The 21,229-nt window shown below is 37.4% G+C and overlaps 1 protein-coding gene across 6 annotated transcripts in view; it reads left to right on the forward strand.

Moving 5' to 3' along the window:
- The window catches only part of Vrk2 (VRK serine/threonine kinase 2), a 116,877-nt gene that overhangs the window by 23,788 nt on the left and 71,860 nt on the right, over positions 1-21,229 (forward strand). For all 6 annotated transcript variants that reach the window (XM_028777681.1, XM_028777689.1, XM_028777672.1 and 3 more), the window contains exons 3-5: positions 15,914-15,963; positions 16,645-16,714; positions 18,119-18,206. In XM_028777681.1, coding sequence (XP_028633514.1) covers positions 15,914-15,963; positions 16,645-16,714; positions 18,119-18,206 — 208 coding nt within the window. The remainder of the gene's footprint in view (positions 1-15,913; positions 15,964-16,644; positions 16,715-18,118; positions 18,207-21,229) is intronic.

The raw sequence follows: 21,229 nt of genomic DNA on the forward strand, positions 1-21,229 counted from the left end.
TTCTTTCTTTCTTTTGTTTTTATTGTTTAGTTTTTCTTGATTTTTCACTGTAAGAACCAAGTTTGGCCTTGTCAATCCAGACTGATTCCGTGTTTGTTTTTTCCCCCGTTTATCCACTGTGGTTCACCCAGTCACCTGGTTCTTTGTTAGTTCTAAGAGCTTCAATGCTCAAGATTTTTCTTCTAAACTCTTACATTAGGTTGGACAGGAAGCTAGAGTTGCATCTTAAGAGCCTCCACTGTCTTTTCTATTTTTTAAAAAATTATTTATTTATGTATGAGTGTTCTGTGTGCTCATATGATATGTGTCAGGAGAGGGCATCAGATCCCATTTTAGATGGTCGTGAGCTGCATGTGGTTCCTGGAAATTTAACTCAGGACCTCTGGAAGAGCAACCAGTGTTCTTAACTACTGAGATATCCATCTTTTCTGCCCATACTGTCTTTCCTTTCTGCACAGGTTCTAAAGTCACTTTCAGTGAGAAGGATAAGAGTTGAATGCCCTACCCCCTCCATCTGGTATAATGTTTTTAATTTTCAATTTCTATATTTATGAACTTTATTCTCTGAAGTACTTTTGGAAACTTGTTTGTGTGTGTATGTGTGTGTGTGTGTGTGTGTGTAACTGTCATTCTCCATTTCAACATTTCTTGGTAATGTGTTTATGGTGCAACACTATGTTTCTAAATCTTTTTTATCTTGTTCTTATTTTTCTTTCTTTGAATAATTTGGACATAAAATTATTTTTTTTTTAAATTTTAAAGAGCACTTTCAATTTTTTTTTAGTTATTTTGTTTCACATTTTTACTTTTAAGGTTTTAGTTTGTAATTTTTAAGTTTCAGATTTATAAAATGATTAGAAGAAGAGAGTACCTGTGTACCAATCACTCAGTCTGTCCAAGTCTTAGAAAACCCTGGTACCAATATCAGCCTTGGTACAATACCATTGACTTATGTGATACAATACCATTAACTTACATATGACTCTTAAAACTGCCAATTGTCTTAATGCCTTTTTAAAAAAATTCTCATATCTGGAATGATATAACAATTAGTTTGTTACCACTGGACAAACTCTTTGATATTTTATTTTGTTGTTTGAGACTAAGTCTTGCAGTGTTGTCCAGTCTGCTCCCAGACTTTAGAATTCAAGTGGTTCTCCACCTCAACATCTTGGTTATGTGTCTAGTGATTCTTCTGTCCTGCTTTCTCCTCTATGAGCTTAGTATTTTTTAACCCTTGTGTTTTAAGCTACCATTTGCTGTTTATATTGAAGAGTTCAGAGGATAATACTGGCAATGGAAGCCTGGAGAACTCTGTCAATTCCATGTGTGTTGGTTGCCCCACGTGTGTCCACGTGTTTCTAATTTGTTTTTCCTCTTAGAGAAGATCAGGCTATGTATACTTTTAGTGGTCTTTCCATTTACCATCCTTTTTTCAGCATGCTTTTGTTTCATACAGAAAGGATTTAAAATGTCTTAATTTGATTCAAAGAATTAAGTACTTCTAAACTCCCAAGATGCTCCCAAAGGAATGCAAGCACAATAATGCATGGAGACTTGTACTCTGTCCACCCTTCCACACTTTCTTTGGCTGCAGTCCAGAGCTTCTAGCATTGTTGAAAAACTCAGTGTGAAAATTAAATATATTGGAGTCTTCTGCACTTCCACCGTGCACTGTAGAGACATCTGTTCTGTCGCTACAAGAATAAGGTCAACAATACCACATATAACTGTCCCTCCTGAGTTCTATTAATTCCCTTACTGTTTCTGTGCTTCAAACAGAAGGATTCACGGGCCATACAACTTTGTTCTTTGTGCTATTTCTTCTCAGGCTGATCAGATAGTTGCTTGTGGCTTCTTGCAAGTTTCTCACTTTCAAGATATGAATTTCTACTTACAACCCATATATTGTAGTGTGATATACTGACATTTGGTTCTTTTCATCCATTTACCTGTTAACTTTATCTTTCATTGATAAATTTTGCTTACTATGGTTATTACTGTGATGTTGTCCAACATTGACTTTGGATTTTTGTGATTATTAATTAATCATTTATTAATTTAATTTTACTCAAAAGAAAGCATTCCCTTATTTTTCTTACTTGTTTATTTACTTATTTGCATCACTATGGTCAATGGATATTTTTATTTGGATTAAAATTTATTGCTATCATATATTTTAAAACTTAAGTAGCTTATCTTGCCTTGCCTGGTTCATCACTGAAGTTGGCTACTTTTCTAAGCAGCTCTGATTCCTTTAATCAAGAATGGTATTTAAAAACCATAATGTGTGTCCTAGATTTGTTCATTACCACATGTAAACTGTATGAGGGGGGGTAATCTTTTAAAATTTGATTTTATTAATTTTTACTTATATCTTTAGTTTTCTGAGTTATTAAGTTGGCCATTCAGATTACTCATTTTATAGTTTTTTGAGAATAAAAATATTTTGTGCTATACATTTCTAAGTACAGCATCAATTCATTAACACATTAACTAAATAAAGAATGAAAGTGGCTGGGTGTATACGACACAACTGAATAAAACAGAATTTCTATTGTTTTGTTTACATCCTATCAAATGAAGACAAGAATTTTTAAAACTGCATTCCAATTAGTTTTGATATATTGTCACTATTATCCAGTCTTATGCATTTCATGTGTTCTATTACACTTTCTCATTTCTTTATGAAACATTTACTGTGGTCAGAGAACATGACTTAATATTTTTAAGTGTTATTTTGTGAATTTATGTAAGTCTTGTACTTGATGTCACAGATTTTGTTGAGTTCATATGTGTAACCATCCTGTTTTATCTGGAAGGCATTGTTGTTACCTTGGAATCATCCATGACCTTTGCCTAACTCCTCTTCTGCGGGGGATTTGTTGAAGACATTGCATTTAGGGAAGACATTGCATTTAGGGCTGAGTGCTTCAGAGTCTCTCACACTCTCTGTTCACATTTTCCTGATGAGGATCTCTGCTAATTAGCAGCTACTGCAAGAAAAGTCTTCTCTGATGTACTGATCTATGTATAATATGAATAATAGTAGGTTTTCCCTTGAAGTTTATGATCTATTTAGTCTCAGGTTCTTGGTCACTTTAGTATCGTCAGGAATGGGTTTCATTTCAAGGATTAGGCCTTAAATCCAATCAGAAAGTTGTTGGTTATTCCCATAACATTTGTGCCACTATTGCACACAGATCACTGTTCTAGGTCACAGTTTATAGTTGAGTGATATTGATGATTGTTTTTTTCCTCTAATAGGGTAAAGAGTAACTTCCAGCACCATAATGTTAGTTAGTGTTGGTGAAGCTTCTAGTTGGGGACTTGCTTGATTTCTTTCCATGTTCCATGATCAGCATAGAGAAAGGGAACTGGATACAAAGGTCCACCCCTAACCAAGAAGCTATTTGTAGCTGATACTTGTTAGGAAAGGGAAAATCCTTTCTCTTTAGTGGAGTATTACTGGGTATATAATCTACATGTCCAGGAATAGTTAGCAAACACAAAGTAGACTCCATGTTTTTTGCGCTCTCTCTCTCTCTCTCTCTCTCTGCATATGTTTTACTTTGTTTAGGTATTTTTGTTTTATTGGCTTTTATTTTGAGAGAGAGAGAGAAAGAGAGAGAGAGAGAAAGAGAGAGCTCATAAAGTAGAGTGGGTAGGGAAATAAAAGGTTCTTGGAGGACTTGTAGATGGGGCTATACTGTATGAGAAATTTTTTAAATTAAAAAGAATTCAAAACTGGAGTTATTTTATAGATATAAATTTGGGCAGTTTAAAAGTAGTGTTTTATGCATTCTTGGAGAGAATATATGTTCTTTACTGTTTTTTAAGTCTAGCTCCTAGAAACAAATTGTGAACTGTACATTATTGTCTATCTGCCTGTATATTATTGAATGTCAAGAATATTTTCCACTATCCTGTCACTTTGTCATAAATTCTCCCTGTAATTCTGCTAGTTTTTATTTATATATCTTGATACTATTGTTATATACTTTCAAGTTGTTTATTATACAGTTGCTTCATGATTGCTTGTTATCTAATAATTCTTCCCTCCTTCTCTCAGTTTTTTCAGTTTTGAAACTCCATGTTCTAGCGTTCTTTGTTATTTTACTTAATTTTGATATATTAGTTTATTTTCTAATATCTGTTTAACCTAGAAATTTGCCATAATCACATTTAAGTTTGTGTTTTATCAATAGTATGGATTAACCTGAGTTTTAATAGCATTTTTTTCTTATTTTAGATTATGAACTTACTCTATTTAAACTCATGAAGACACTTGAAATTGTGTCAAGTGATATATATCATTTTTATGTGTGTATGCTGAACTCATGTTAGATCCTAACACAATTCAGAATCATTAGTTTCATCTTGAGTTATTTCTGTTTTTCATTGTGTGGGGGACTTGATATAGGTCTAATACTCAAAGTGCTGCCCTTTAAAGTTTGACAAAATACCTTAAAAATTGTCATTTGTACAATTTATAGAGTACTCAGTTATCACAGTTATGTTGTGATAATATTTCTCCTCACTAACTTCAATTTTTCCTTCTTCTGTTCTATTCTGGGGTCATCATATTTTACATGTGTAGCAATTTTAGTTAATGACAATTGTATTATGCAAAACTGCCATTGATATACAAGATCAATAGATGACAAAGGAACATCTAGGGTTGAGCTCATATGCATGCAGTGACAGTTACATTCAGTTGCTACATGCTGGACAACATCTGCAAGAAGTTAGTTCCCAGATGCACTCATATATCAGAGGTGACAATTTCTGTCAGTGTTATTATTTGGCTTTATTATTTGTTGCAATATTGCAGTTATATAAGTCGTTGAGAAATATCTGATTTTGTTTCACCAGACAGAAAAACCAGACACTGTGTTATTTTTTTGCCATTATTTTAATGTGTAAAATAGGCTTGGCGTATAGTTGATACTCATTTCTTCAAGTTACTGATTATTTTAATGTAACTGAAACAGTGATGACTGGAACAATGCTTGTGTATGTAAACACCTGCCTCCAAGAACCTTCTTCTGGTCAATTGATTTTAGATTGAGGTGCATATAACTTGACTTAGAAGTTTGAGAAGGCTGTTGTATACCTATATCATGAAAAGTATGGAGATTTGTCACATGTGTATGAACATATGATTATGTTCATATGAAAGAATGTAAAAGAAAGATTCAGATTACATAGTGGAGGGAACACAGATTAAAATTACCCAGGACTCAAACATTTAACAGGCTGGATTTCTTCCCCCAGTGATAACATAAGCTATTTATCTAGTAGAAATCACCATTTTTCTTCTGTTAATTTTCTGCTTCATACATTCTATACCTTCTACCTTCAGAAGGTCATGTAGTCTTGCTTAGAATACAGGTTCAGCTTCCTTTCTCCCTATAAGAACCTGATCATCAAGCACCTGAGATTCCTGAAATGCCTCCCCATGCTAATGAGGCATCTCAGTACCTTAGCTTTTAGCCAATGACTCTTGCCCCCCCTGGATATTCCTACTGTACTCCCCCAAAAGTATATAACTCTTGATTCACCTCCAATAAAGTTGGTCTCCTCAAAGCCGATTCTGGAGATAAGTCTCATATTTCCATTGTTCTCATGGGCTGTCAGAAACCCTGTTTGTCAACTCTGCCCCTTCATCCTCATGGGCCATGGCCAATAACCCCAGGTGGAAGGAAGACCCATAACCCAGACAAAAACTAAGTAGAGAAATGCTCAAGGTAAACGACATCATATATATCAAATGTACCTAGCACATATTTACTGAACATTTCTCCCAAACAAAAAAGAATGTACCTTATTCTCAGAAGTTTATGGAACTTTCTCCAAAACTGACCACATATTTGGGCACAAAGTCTCAACATATAACCTCCAAACATACACACACACACACACACACACACACACACACTATTTCCTGTCTGATCAACACACATTAAAGCAGGATGAAAACAGGAAGTTTACAAAGTCATGGAAACTGAAAAACTCACTACTGAATGAAGAATGGGTCAAGATAGAAATTAAAAATTTTTAGAACTGAATGAAAGTGAATACACATATACATAAACAAGGGAGTTCTAAGAGACAAGTTCATAGGACTAAGTCCTTTCATAAAAACAAAAATGGTGAGAGCTCATATTAGTAACTAAATAGCACAGATGAAAGCTATAGAACAATAAAATAAAGTAATATAGAGAAGGAATAGACAGCAAGAAATAGTCATGACTGAGATCAATGAAATTGAAACAAAACAAAATACTAAGAATGGACATAATTGAGTTGATTGAGAACAATTAGTAGGATTGATAAACCCTTAGCCAAATTAACTAAAAGGTGGGGAAAGAAAATCCCAAATTGACCAAAATTAGAGATGAACAGGGATGTAACAAAAGATACCAGAGAAATCTAGAAAATCATAAGAGCATACTTGAAAAATCTACACTTAACCAAATTGGAAAACCTAAAGGAAATAGATAATTTTATTGATATATCCTGCCTACAAAATTAAATCTAGATCAAGTAAACAATCTAAATTGAACTTTAACCCCTACTGAGATAGAAGCAGTCATTAAAATTCTCTCAACCAAAAAAAGAAAAGAAAAGTTTAGGGACAGATGGATTCAACGTACAACTCTACCAGACATTCAAATATTATTAACACCAATACTCCTCAAATTGTTCCCAAAAATTGAAACAGAAGGAATATTGCCTTGTTGTAGTAATTATTAACCTCAATTAGAATCTACATCCCCATCAATACTGCTGAGTTATAACTTACCATGTTCTATCTGGGCAGCTCATAACTCCAACTGGCCAGCCCTCATGGCCATATTGTCATGCCTCAGGTATCCTGTGGTATGTTCTCTCTCTGCCGTCTTCTCTCTTCCATCATGATCCTCTTTAGACCCCTAGCCGGGTAAGTGAAACCTCACCTACTTCTCTTCTGCCCAGCTATAGGTTGTGGACATTTTTATTCAACCAATAGTTTTAAAATAAGGAGCAAGGACATAGCATTACTTTGTGTCCATGCAGATTTTCTTGTCCCTGGTAGTAACCAGGCCTTAGGAGCCAGTATTTAGCATTATAATACATAGCAAAAGACCAAATCTTAACATTGCCTTATTCTTTTTCAAGGCTACAATTATCCTGACACCTAAACCACATTAAAGCCCAGGAAAGAAAGAGACTAGTCTCTCCTATGAACACAGATGCAAACATACTCAATAAAACACCTGAAAACAATATCTAAGAACATAGCAAAAAGATCATCCACCATAATTGAGTAGGCGTCATCACACAGGTGCATTGAAAGTTCAAAATATGTAAAAAAAAAAAAATAAGTGAAATTCATCACATAACAAAAAGAAAGGCAAAATCACAAAATCATCTCATTTGATGCAGAAAAGGTGAAATCCAACTACTCTTCATATTAAAAATCCTGAATTACAAAAGACTTACCTCAACATAATGAAGTCTATTTATAACATGCCCACAACCCAAGCAGAGAGAAAGTCAAAGCAGTTCCACTAAAATCAGGAGCAAAACAAGGTTGTCCATTTTTCTATATACCTATTCAATATAGTATTTGAAATCATAACTAGAACAGTACAACCGAAGATCAAAGGAATACAGTAGAAAAGGAAGAAGTCAATGTATCTTTGTTTGAAGATGATACGACTGTGTACATAGATGACTCTAAAAATTCCATCAGGAAACACCAAAGCTGGTAAGCACAACATTATCAAAGTAAGACACAATGTTAACTCACAAAAAGTACTAGCCCTTCTATACACTAAAGATGAACAGACTGAGAAAGAAATCAGGGAAATAATATTTTTCACAATAGCCCCTCACACTCTAAAATGAAATATTTTATGGTAACTCTAACCAAGCAACTAAAAGACTTGTATAATAAAAAATGTAAGAAATTAAAGAACATATCAAAAGATAGAAAGACCTCCAATGCTCATGAATTGGTACAATTAATTCAGTAAAAATGCCCATTTTAATAAAAGTAATCTATAGATTCAATACAATCCCCATCAAAATTACAAAACACAATTTTTCATAGATCTTGAAAGGACAATTTTCAGCCTCAGATGGAAGCACAAAGAGCTCAAGTAGTTAAAAAAATTTTGAAAAACAACAACAACAACAACAACAATAATAATAATAATAATAATTTAAGACTGCTGGACATATTACTACCTCAGATCTCAAACTATACTACAGAGCTATAATAATAAAAACAATATGGCATTGGCACAAAAACAGACATGTTAATCAATAGAATTGAGATGAAGATCTATACATAAATCCACACATCTATGGATACCTGTTTTTTTATTAAGACAACAGAAACACAAGACAGCATCTTCTGTAAAGTCCATGTCAATGGAAAATTACCCCTGCCCCCCTCCCTTCCCAAAAGAGTGAGGCCACAGGATTCCAAGAAAAAACAGGGATTATCACTAAAATGGAGTTGCCTGGCAGCAGATAGCTCCCTCTTAGAAGGTCCCCAACAGCCCACTAACACCAATCAACCAGTTTAAAGATTAAACTATCCCACCAATAGTATCATGCCCAGTTGCTGTTGCTAAAAACTGCCCTGCTCAAACTGTATATAAACTGCCAAAGTGTGCTGGGGCCACTTCTTCTCCTGCATGAGTGATTGGCCCCAACGAGTTGGATCAACAAAATCCTCTTGCAATTGCATTGATCGCCGTCTCTGCCAGCTTCCTTCAGGGGGTCCTGGTAGTGTGGCCTTTGGGCTTTACACTTCAACAAATGATGCTGGTCAGACTGGCTGGCTCCATGTAGAACAGAAGATCTGTACTTACCATCCTAGACAAAACTCCAAACAGCAAAAGCGCCTCAACGTAAGGTCCGATACATTGGAACTGATTAAAAAAAAAAAAAAAAGAATGGAGAATGGTCTTGAACTCATAGGCACAGGAAAAGTCTCTCAGAACAGAACAGTATTAGCACGCACTCAGATCAACAATAAATGGGACCTAATGAAACTGAAAAGTTTCAGAATGGCAATGGATAGCATCATTTGGATGAAGTGGTAGGTTATATAGTAGGAAAATAATTTACCAACTACATATCCAACAGGAAAATTTCAAAAAACAAAAACAAAACAAAAAACCAAAACTAACTGTACTTCAAGAAAACAAATAGCTCAGTTAAACACTTGGGTACAGGTCTAAATAGAGTTCTCGAAAGAAGAAACAGAAATGACTAAAAAGCACTCAAAGAAGTGTTATCATTCTTAAACATCAGAGAAATGCAGATCAAAACCACTTTGAGATTTCCTCCTACATCAGACACAGTAGTCAATAAAACAAATGACAGCTCATACTGGTGAGGATGTGGGGTAAGGGGAACATGCATCTATCACTGGTGGCAGTGCAAACTCGTACACTTTATAGAAATCAGTGAGATGGTTCCTTTGCTGGACTGGAATGGGAAACAGTGGCGTCTAGGATGAATGCTGGGTTTCCCAGTCTCCTCTCTGGGTACCAGGATGCTGCAGCCTATATACCCCTGGGAGTCAGGAATGGGGGTCTAAGGTCTACCTTTTCCTTTCCAGCATGGATGGCCAGGTGGATGAGGGAGGTGGAACCCAGGATGAGTGGAATCTTGTCTATTTGGGAGTGAGTGCCAGGAGTACTGGGCGGGCTGGAGGGGAGAGAGCCTTCCTCAGTAGTCTTGGATGCGGCTCTGTAGTTGAAGGCCTTCCTAGTGGCAATCCTTAATTAAGCAGCTCTCTAAGATGATCCTTGCTTGTTCATGCTGGTTTATCTGATGGTGGATGTAAATGCATACACTTTATTTACGTTATAATGACTATCAGTTTGCTTCTTTGTCAATTTGCTTGGAATATCTTTTTACATTTTTTTTCACCTGAGGCAATCTATCCGTAATGTTAAAGTATGTTTCTTGGATACAGCAGAAGGATGGATCCTGTTTCCAAACCCAGTGTGCTAGTCTATGTCTTTTTTGGAGGTGTAGGACATTATGTTGAGAGTTACCAATGAACAGTGTTTGTTGATCCCTGTTGTTTTGTTTCTACAGTGTGGTCTTCCCCACTGCACCAATCCAGTTGTATTTGCTCATTTGTGATTATTTATTCCTTGTGTTTTCTTGGGTGTGGTTAACCTCTTTGACTGATATTTTCCTTCTGACATCTTCTGTAGACCTGGACTTGCAGATAAATACTGTTTAACTTTGGTTTGTACCATGGAGTGCTTTTTTTTTTTTTTTTTTTTTTGTCCAACAGTTGTGACTGATAGTTGCTGGGTATAGTATGCGGATCTGACATCTGTGATCATTTACAGTTTGTGGAACATCTGTCTAGGCTCTTCTGGCTTTTGGAGTCTCCACAGAGAAGTCTGTTGTTATTCTAACAGGTCTGCCTTTATATGTTAATTGGTCTTTTTCCTTCATAGCTTTTAATAGTCTTTCTTTGTTCTGAACATTTCTAATTTCTTTGTATTCCAGTCCACTTAGTGTTTCATATGTTTCATGTACCTTATAGGCATCTACCTTTGAGGTTAGAGAAATTTCTTCTATGATTTTGCTGAAAATTTTTCTATGCTTCTTACCTAGGTTTTTTCCATTTCCTCTATTCCTATTATTTGTATCTTAGGTCTTTTCATAGTATCTCAGATTTCCTGGGTGCTTTGTTTTGTTTGTTTACATTTAACATTCTCTTTGTCTGAGGTATCCCTTTCTTTTGTATTTGTTTGAAGTGCCTGAGATTCTCTCTTATTCTTTTCAAGAGGCTTACCATGAGGTTTTTGTTTGACTTTGTAAATTTTCTGTTCCCAGTTTTATGTTAGTTTGCATTTTCTTTAGTTATTCTTTTTCTACTATCATGTTTTGAACTTCTTTCTTCATTCTGTTCCATGGTTTTTGTTTTATAGACTATTAACAGTTTTATTCATACTGTCTTTAAGGTCTTTAAACAGGTTCCTAAAGGCGATTTTGAAGTCCATGTCTTATGCTTTAGCTATGTTTCCTTTCTAAGTGCCTACTGTGGTGGGGTTGCTGGATTGACTTACTGTTACTATGTTCTTATGCTGGTGCTTTCAAGCATCTTGGTTTGGGAAGATTGTAATTCCAGGTGTTGATATCTGGTCTTGTTTTTGTTGGTTGGATTTTTAGTTCCTTGGTTTCTGCTGTCTTTTCTGGTTCTCTGTGGAGTGTAGTGGGTGTAGGTTGCCTAATACAGAGGGCTTCTTGGTCCTTGTCATAAGTGGCCCTGGGGGCCCTGGGCAGAATGTCTTTTGGGTATTAGAAACTGACATGAAGGAATAAGGATGGCCTAGAAAGGAGAGGTTGCTGAGAGATTCCATAGGATGGTGGAAAACTGGGTCTCCTAGGAGAATTTCTGCATTCCCTATGGGATAGAGCAAGAGAGGGAGGCAGACCCTTGCAGCCTTCTACCAGGCTGAGAATGAGACTGGTGATTTTGCAGTGGCATACAGGAAGGGGAGTGAAGATCCCAGATTGGCATGGCCAGAGAGTTTCCAGGTAAATAGTGCCTCTGGGACTTGGTTCCTGACACAAAGGGACGGAGTAAGGGAAGAAGTCTGGGTGTCAAGAGGCTCTGCAGGGAGAAAAGACAAGGCAGGGCCCTTCAGATAGCCTGCTTCAGGGCTGGGGATGAAGCTGGGGAAGTTGTAATGTTAGACAGGATGGAGCTCTTGTAGTATTTCATACACAAGATATTAATTAATTAATTCTAAATAGATGACTGCTGGTAATTTTAGACGGGAATTACTATTATTAATAATGAGATGATCAGCAGCTTCATCAAATACTGAAACTGTGCAGAATTTGATGTTTGTAGTCATGATGTTAAGGTTTGTTTTGTTCAATTCTAGTTCTACCATTGTTATTTTCCCCTTCTTTGAAACTGTCTGAATCCCTAACTCAGTGCCTGGTGTTCTCTAGCTTTTTGATAAGGCTTAGCTAATTGACGAGTGAAAGAATGGATGAAAGACTGACACGATTTGAGGCCCCTAAAATACAAATAAGGAATATATATATATTATCTTAAGATTTAAATGCAGAATAATCTTATAACCATTGAGACAGTGTAAAAAGGGGGACTGACTTATTCTAAAATGTGATCTGTGGAGTTTTGAAAGGTTTAATTGTTATTAATACAAATGGAAAACATGAACAGACAAGTGATTCCATCTAATTATGGCTTGATGAACAAGTGGCTTTATTGGAGTTACTGATAAGAGCATGAAGGATTGTTGGCAGCTGTGTCACTGGAAAGCCTACAGTAACCTTGATGACAGTTCATGAGAACTGCATTCTGGGAGCTCCCTGCCCAGTTTGCAGCAGCTCCATCAACACAGGTCTTCTCTAGCAATTGTTTACTACTCACGGGTTCCCTTCTTCCAGGAAAGAATGTATGAACTTGGTGGCAATAGCACACAACACTCCATTCCGTCTATGGGTATCACAGGACAGCCACCTGCTCCCAGCTTCTTAACTGTGACTCTGCTTCGACCACTGCTCTTTGCTAGGACTTCTTCTTTTGTGATTGAGGCTGACAGTCATATTTCTTGGATGTAAACAAAACTGTGGTAAAGGCAATTTGGTAGGCACATCACATGATTTAAGAAAATAAGTACTACTTCCCACTGGGGCCTTTGACATTTTCCACCATGGACTTTTGTTCAGACTTGTGGAGTGGACCTAAAATCTAATCAGCTTGCATCCATGCTGCCCCTCTGTTTGCATCTCGCCCAACATTATCAGTAGTATAGCATGCACAGTATTTACTTCAGAGCTGTTGGTGACAATGTTTCCCTGGCAGCCTGGCACTATAAAACCAGCCAGTGGGGAGTGTCCAGCTCTTTGGATCATCTACAGTGCCTTCATCAATAGGGACTTCCCATGTACTTACCAGCATGTAATCAATAACAGAAGCAAAAGCTTCTATGCCCTTTAGAACCTTAGCTGTGTTTTCTCTTTCCAGGCTTTCTGCCATCCATTCCAGCCAAGTGCTCATTGGTATTGACTCAGAAGCAAGGGAGATATGTTTTAAAAAGCAATAATACATGAAAACACATGTTAAGTTGTACATGTGTTTCCTCAAAAGAGCATATTGGGCACGGTTTCTTACATGAAAGAAATTACTGTATTCAGCTCCCCACAATTCCTGTGAGCTTTTCTAGTTCCTCATCCTAAGATGCTTGGCCAGGCTGCTGTGCATCTCTCTACACCTGATGAGTTCAGCAGCATCAGCTGGTACTGTTTGGTCGAGCTGAAAGCCAAGGGTGGGGTAGAGGGTAGCAATATACTCATTTGTGGTGCAGTTGCTAGTGGAGTGACTCCTCAATTCTGAGAGGCTCCAGACACCCACGGTTGTTGCCTCTCCATTGCCCACACCTGGCTACTGAACAGGCGCTGAGTTGGAAGAACAATTCACACTCATTCTTCTTTCTTGCAGGGAGAGAGAGTGCACAATCCTCGAGGGGATTATTTCCCACTTGACAACAAGCACAAACTTTGTCACCTGTGCTGTCCTCCAGCCTCCATTTGTCTCCAGCCCTTCTTGATCAGGCCCTCAAGGTTTCTGGAAGCTTACTAGGATAGAATTGGTTTTCTGTCAGATTTTTTCCTAAGAATTCTGTCTTGACATAAATGCTGACACATTTTCTTGAGTCACCAAGACCTGGTAATCATGATTTATTTACATGCGTGCCTACATGGTGATGTGCCAGAACCTCCCTTAGCTCCTAAGATCACTTCTCACCACAAGGTTCAGGAAAACCCCTAAAACCAGATACCAGTCCCCAGATCCCTACTGTATCCACCTCTTAACTACTCTCCTGTGAATATCATTCTATAAACCCAGTGAGTAAGGCAGCAGACACTGCCTCTAACATGCCCAGTTCCCTCAGGAGTATTTGTCTTTTCCTGTCTTCTAGTTAGCAATGCTCATGGGAACTTCAGCCAGTCATAAGCAAGGGCCTAATGGCTCACATATATGAACCAGTCTATCAGGACTGCTTTTTTATGCATTGCCTTAGGTTATTCAGCCTTTGTTTGAAGAAGGGATGAGTAATTTCATATGTATATTCTTTTTCTATATCATCCAGGTTGACTCCATCCACCCTAAATTCAATTGCCTCACGAGCCAGGCTTGGGGATGGTCTCCTTCTCCTTCATCTTCTACTTAAACGTTTTCCCAAGTCACATAGTTCAGGTGAAGAGTGTCTGTGAGGATGATAGTGTCCTCTACTGGGCCATGGTTAAGACCCCCATCTGGATGCAGAATCTTGGATGTTTCCCTTCCTGTCTGAAGGTTGGATCAGGAAAATGTTTTCAGTCACTCAGCATCTCTTTCTTCCTTATCACTGACTGATTGTCTCTAAGAATCTAAGTTTTTGAATCCCAGGAAGGCCTCTTTGGTCTCATCCTTACTCCCTGTCCCTTTTCTGCCACACTAAAGGCTAATGGACCCCCTCCGCCTTTCCTGCTGAGTTAAAGGTTAATGTAGAGAATAGCACCCTTAGCTGGGGCAGTGATGGCACACGCCTTTAATCCTAGCACTTGGGAGGTAGAGGCAGGCGGATTTCTAAGTTCGAGGCCAGCCTGGTCTACAGAGTGAGTTCCAGGACAGCCAGGACTACACAGAGAAACCCTGTCTCAAAAAACCAAAACCAAAACCAAAACCAAAAAACAAAACAAACAAACAAACAAACAAGCAAAAAAATAGAACCCACATGGTTGTTTTTGTTTGTTTGCTTTTTTGTCACTTAGACCAGTTCTCTTGGCACACAGGTCAGCTTCAGTTATCTTAGTGCTCACAACAGAGACAATACAACTGACACTTCATCTGGCTTAGAATAATGTCCGTTCTGGTGTCAAAGGATTATGGTATATTTTCAGGTCTACTGGAATGTTTAGGGGCATAAGACAGATCCCATTCATCAAGGAGGCATGCCATCCCATACCATATAAAGGAAGACAACAACCCTGGGGTTCCTAGCTCAGATTCTTCAGGCTTGCTTGCATGTCTTACCAAACATAGCAAAGAATATCCAACTATCACTACCTGGAGAAGCCACACCATCCCTTACAACATGGGGAAAGGCAGCCATATTGAGATTGCTCCTTCTGGCATTCCACCTACAGACAGATCAGCCATTAGTTGTATATATTTCTGTCCATTGCAATTGTTTCTTTATGTTATCTTTGGTTTTGTTGAGTAGTATTCATGCATCATGTATTCTATGGAACTTCCTGAGGAAACCCCACAATGATGACAGGGATACACCAAAGCAAAGAGTCCACTCAAAACTAGTTTAGCAGACCAATGAGCTTATTGGGGTTATGTATAGCAGCATGGATACAAGAGAATGGATGTATAGCTCCTTACAAGAGAATAGATGAGGGATCCCTACACAAACATGGCTCATTTGGGCAGCTGGATCAATGAGAAGTCCACTCTGATGTGAGCATAAGAACTATATCCCTGGGACATCTTCAACATGCTCAGTCTCATCTGTTTTAGCATTCTTTCCCCTACACTTGGGTGATGTGCTTAATGTTTTCTGTTTATTTCCCATATCTGAGTGCTTGAATACAGACTATGTTATGTAGTGTGTTCTGTTTCAGACAGATATGAGATTCAGACCTCAATCTATTTTTCTTTGTGAGAAATTTGTTCTATTCCCCTAGCTTCAATAGCACCTTTTGTAAAGTAGAGATGGTACCATAGTTATAAGAGGCTTTGTGTATAATCTACTTCACTTACTAAGAGATCTAAGATCTCTCTGGGATTTGGTAGATATTCAAATATTTAGAATAATTATTATTTTCTAATTGCCGTTTTTTTTTCCTACAGCTTTCCCCACAAATAAACCAAACAAAGATGCAAGACATGTCATAAAAGTGGTAAGTGTTGTTCATGTATTTATATTCCTGTATTTGGCTTTCCCTTATTATGCTTTATTCTTATAAAAATACTTCTCCCCTTAACTTCTGTAGGTACAGAGAAATAAAGCACATATTTCATTTGCACATCATTAGTGTGTGAAGACTGGGAGCCATGGTGGCATCTTGCCATATGTGCATTTGACCTGTCCTCCTGCTCTCTTGTCTTTACTCCTTTAGGTAGTAAGGTCCCTAAAGTGAGGCATAGAATTCTACTTCTGTTCATGTGCCCTGTGCATAGCACAATGAATAATATGCAGTAGACAGTGAAAGAGGTGTGTGAGGGGACCCATAGTACTTTCCAGCATGCCTGTCCTGAAGGACACGCTGGTACACAGTCAGTGCTTGTTCATGTACACAGTTTTTGGTGCTTTTAATAATATCTTTGCAGAAGACTTTTTCATGTGTAAGACTATGTTAGGATTGCAATACAGTATGTTGTCTAAAATGAGACTTTTCAAGTTCATTTAGTAGTTTAATTTTTTTTTTTTTTAGTAGAAATCTGGTGCCTACTTTTGATGAGAAGAATTCTATAACTATTACATATTTTGCATGCGGGGGCTTATATTTTCACAGTTGAAATAGAATTTATCTTTAGAATAATTTTTCCTAGTAAAATTAATTATTACTTTTCTTTCATAGGAATATCAAGAAAATGGCCCATTATTTTCAGAGCTTAAATTTTATCAGAGAGCTGCAAAAAGAGAATGTAGTAAGTAAAATTAGCTAACCAGCTACTGCCATATATACACTTGCTCAAGTGAACGTTAACATTTTGGTCTTTTTCTGGCCTTCTGAAAAATTCTTTTCCATAAGAAATTTTATTGTAATGTAACTGTTATAACATATAAAAGCAAGACAGATGGTATACACATCTTGATATGCCACACATAATGGGTTATATATTTTAACTCAAAGTTTTTTTTTTACTACTTTACATAACATGCTGACTTGTTGAATTATCAAGAGTTTTCTAAGCATTTAAAGATTGTATAATGAAATTATTTCTTTTATAAAGATGCATTTAGATAGGAAGGGAATAGTGGCAAAGCTAAGGTAGGTAGACAACACACACACACACACACACACACACACACACACATACAAAGAGAATGGTTTTAAGGTGGATTAAAGTATTTGTAAATGATTAAATGTTGAAATTTTTAAGAAAATATTTGAAAGGTGAATGTTGATAAATATTTGGAGTTAGATATCATAAATAAGAACTAGTGGTTGGAGATTTGAATGTGAAATGATTATAAATAGAGATGAAGAAAAGGGAAAATTTTCTAAGAGTTACACGCAATGTTGCTGGAGTTGGTAGGAGTCATAATGACTGGTGCGGCCAGGCTCCTTTTTATCCTGTTGGTGAGAAAGAATGATGGATCTGGCCCGAATAATTAACTTTGCTTCCCTTAATAAAGCTTCTAAACACTCTGACTGTAGTAGCCACCAACTGCCTCAACTGTGTCAGAGTGACAAATAGAATCCATTAAATGTGATTGTTTTATCAGGAAAGCTGTCTGTAGCATGAAACACATGGCAGAAAAGTAAGAATGGGGATTACACTACCTGATTGTTTAACTGGATTAAACAATTCAATTAGGATTTTTTTTCTTTTTCTTTTCTTTTCTTTTTTTTGTTAACTAAATTTATTCAAAAAAGTTATTTTACTGCAATTTCACAGTCAGGTGCTTTTTGTGCGCAATTTGTATTTTGTGGACTGACATGATTCTAACCTTTGAAATGTAGGTAATGGTGGGGAAAGTACTCACGCTTTGTAGTCAATGTGAGATATGTGGAGATACTTGGCTAGCATATGATGAAATGATTTATTTTTATGAATATAAATACTTATGAATGAATGATAACAATATATTTTGTAAGACTTTGTCTTTTCTGACACTGTTAATTTAGTTTAAAATGAGATATTTTGTGTTAATTATAGTGGTAACAAAAAAGTTTCAAGCCATGGGATAGATATATGTATATTTTTAAGTTTTTATTTTCTTAGAATATCTAATGACTATTTTGGTTTGATAAATAACTCTTGGCATCTTTACAAAGGCAAAAATACCTTTCTAAATATTATTTCTTGTTACATTTTTCTTTGCAGTCCAAAAGTGGGTACATCAGAAGAAACTTGATTATTTAGGAGTTCCTATATTTTATGGATTTGGTCTGACTGATTTCAAAGGAAGAAGGTAAAAAGCATATTATAATCACAGCAAATTTATGTGATCAGTTATCACCAAATGACCTTCCTCAGTGATCTATCTGATGTTTTTTGAAAGGTTAACCAACTACTCAAAACTTCTGGGCATCAGGAAGCCCATGGTGGCTAGTCTGCTTAGATAGGTTCTAATCTCCCTAGTGAATATAATCTGATATCTGCTAAGCTGTAGTCATTTGAGGTCCTACCAGGGAAGGACCTGCTTCCATTGGTCACTCATGACTATTGATAGGCCTAAGGTGTCTCTACAATGAGCTACCAGTATGTTGTAATGGAAACACAGCTGGTTTTCCCCACAGAAAATGGGTGGGCAGTTGGGGATGGGAGATTGAGAGAAAGAGAGAGGGAGGAAGAGGGGGAGTACAGAGACTATCACTATAAATATGAATATAAATGTGCAGGCGAGTGTATCTGAGCTGGATCCAGATCATACTATTTCCTTATGATCTAATCTTAAAAGTGGTATCCTGTCCTATTGCCATCGTCTCTCTGCTAGAAGTCAGTCACTAGCTCTACCTCTGACAGTTTGGAGAAAATCACTCTCCACCTTGAAGAAATAACCCAGCAAGAAATTGATAAGGCTGTCCTTAAATGTGTCTCTGTACACATAAAAATTTATTACTTGTGATTGTGAAAAAGTCACTTGTTTTGCACCCATTTTGTTCTAGGGAGTGTCATGGATATTATCCTACTTTGTAGTTTTTAGACAGGTTCTACATTACATGTGCAAAAAGAGGCTCAGCTCTCAGTCCTGTGTTCACATACCTTTAAATAATATAAAGAAAATTTAAAGCTTTCAAACAGCGCACGAAATGAACCACAGAAATCATCTGTATAGTGTTACATGTCTCGCTTATAGTAGTTAGCATAAGAGTTGTGTAGGATATTATTGAAGAAAGAATAGAGAGTGAATTGGCAGAGTAGAGATCAGTGTGATCAGATGAAGGACAATTGTCAGAGGAAAAAAATAGATTCTTCTGAACCAAGGAAGAACTATGGAGATTCATAGAAGTCGTGAGAGGGTACATCCAAAGTATGGAACCAAAGACTGCAACATTCCTATACAGGACCCAAGCCACATGTTTCCTATCCTGTGGAGGGCAGCAGGAACCTCATCCCAAAGGTAATCAAATGGATTCCAGTAAAACAAAAGAAAATGCTCAAGAGTCCTCCAGACAATCTCCCATATCCCTCACAAGCTTTGTCTTGTGTGACAGTTTCCTCCAAGACTAAACTACTCAATTCTGCAGTGAAGTTCCTTAAACAGGAAGATCAATAACTCAAAATACCGTCATTGAGTCCCTGAAACTGACAAGATACACTGGCCGCCTCCCCATCAGAGGAGGTAATAGAAGCTGAAAGTCCCTCTAAGAGGAAGCAAAACTAAGCTGCAAAGCAGACTCTCAGACCAGGCCAGCTGCCTGGAAGAAGCAGAAACCAGCTAAGTTGCCTAGTGAGGTTTAGACCAACTGAGCCTGGAAGGAACACTCTCCAAGCTTTTCAGCTGCCAGCAGGCTTTGCAGAGGGCTTCAGGCTCCTAGTTTTGTGACCTGTGAGCCATGGCTGGGGTGGGTTTTGGAGATGTAACTGTCCTTTCGTCATTTCTGCTTCATAAGTAACTCTGCCCACACTCTGCTAACCTCAATAAAGCTCACTGGTTCACCTAGCTGGGCTTTGGTGGTATCCATACTTTGGTCTGTTGTAGGTTCCCTATCTGGCCTGAGGAAACATTTGCTTCCTCTGGTCTCCACAAGAATGTTTTGTCATATAGCAAACAAATTGTAGGTTTTAGTGAGATGATGGTTGAAAATGGATTTTAATAAACTCTATTAGGGATTAATATGACCTGACCAGCTCCCCAGTAATTGAGGCAGAGTCCTGTGGAATTATTTAATCAGATCTTGCACAATTACTTGATTACCCTTAGTCTATTTTTCTATATGCTAGACTGGCTACTTTCCCAGTTGCTCTCCTCAAGTACTTGTTATTTGAATCTCGTTTGTTACTTCTGCTCCAGCAGTCCACCCTGGGGGGGCATTTCACTTGGCCACATGCTCCTGGTTTATCACATGTAATAGAGACCTTCTGTCCTCTCCTTCTTCTTTCTTGTACCCTCCTTTCTCCTCCTCTCTCCTTCTTTGTGATGCCTACCTACCTGTGACCCCAGCTTGGTAATTCAAACTCTTCCTCTTTTTATTCTCCCCAGTAATTGGCTCTACCCATGTTTATTTAACCAATGGCTTTAAATTGGGGAGCAAGGTTTACATAGCATCACTTAGTGTATGTGAGGATTTGCTTTTCAGGACAACCAGATCTTGGAGAGCAATATTTAGCATTTGAATACATAGCATCAGACCAATCTCCAACAGATGATTTCTCTGATGGACAAATCAACAGTAGAAAAAAAAATTCTTGGCCCATGTCAAGAATTATTATTCCCAAGCAGCCCAAAAGGCTCTCCACCTCTCCAAGTTTTTTATTTCATTAACAAAACTGAGCCTGTCTTAAGGTCATTCTGAGAAGAATGCCTTCTTTACCCATTATGGAATATGTCTTATCAAAAGCCATGCACTTCTGTCTTAGGTTGGTAAGGCTCTGTGCAGAATCTTACCCATCCTTGGCTTGCCAGCCTGTTAATTTACTAACTCTGTCTGGGGGTCAATTTTCAGGTTCAAGCCATGTACTTTGGCTGCCAACATGCTCATGTTTTTAAAGAAAAAGCTTTAACACAATGGGCAGGAATAAAAGTATTCCCAGGATAAAAAAGGCTAGCATGATCAAGCTATATATGCCATTTTTGAAGCTTGACCAAAAGAGAAATACTGACCTCAGGCCATGGGTAGTTTTATCAGCAGTATCTGCCTCATCAATGCTCAGCAGAGCAGCATTCTTGAAATTTCTAAGCTCCCTATGTATCATTAAAACATCCCGAGAGGTGTTAGAATTATGCCAAAAACATGGCAAGTGTCATTAAACTTCTTCCTAGTTATGATG

Source organism: Grammomys surdaster, unplaced genomic scaffold (assembly GCF_004785775.1).
Source record: "Grammomys surdaster isolate TR1022 unplaced genomic scaffold, NIH_TR_1.0 67, whole genome shotgun sequence".
NCBI classification, from domain to species: domain Eukaryota; kingdom Metazoa; phylum Chordata; class Mammalia; order Rodentia; family Muridae; genus Grammomys; species Grammomys surdaster.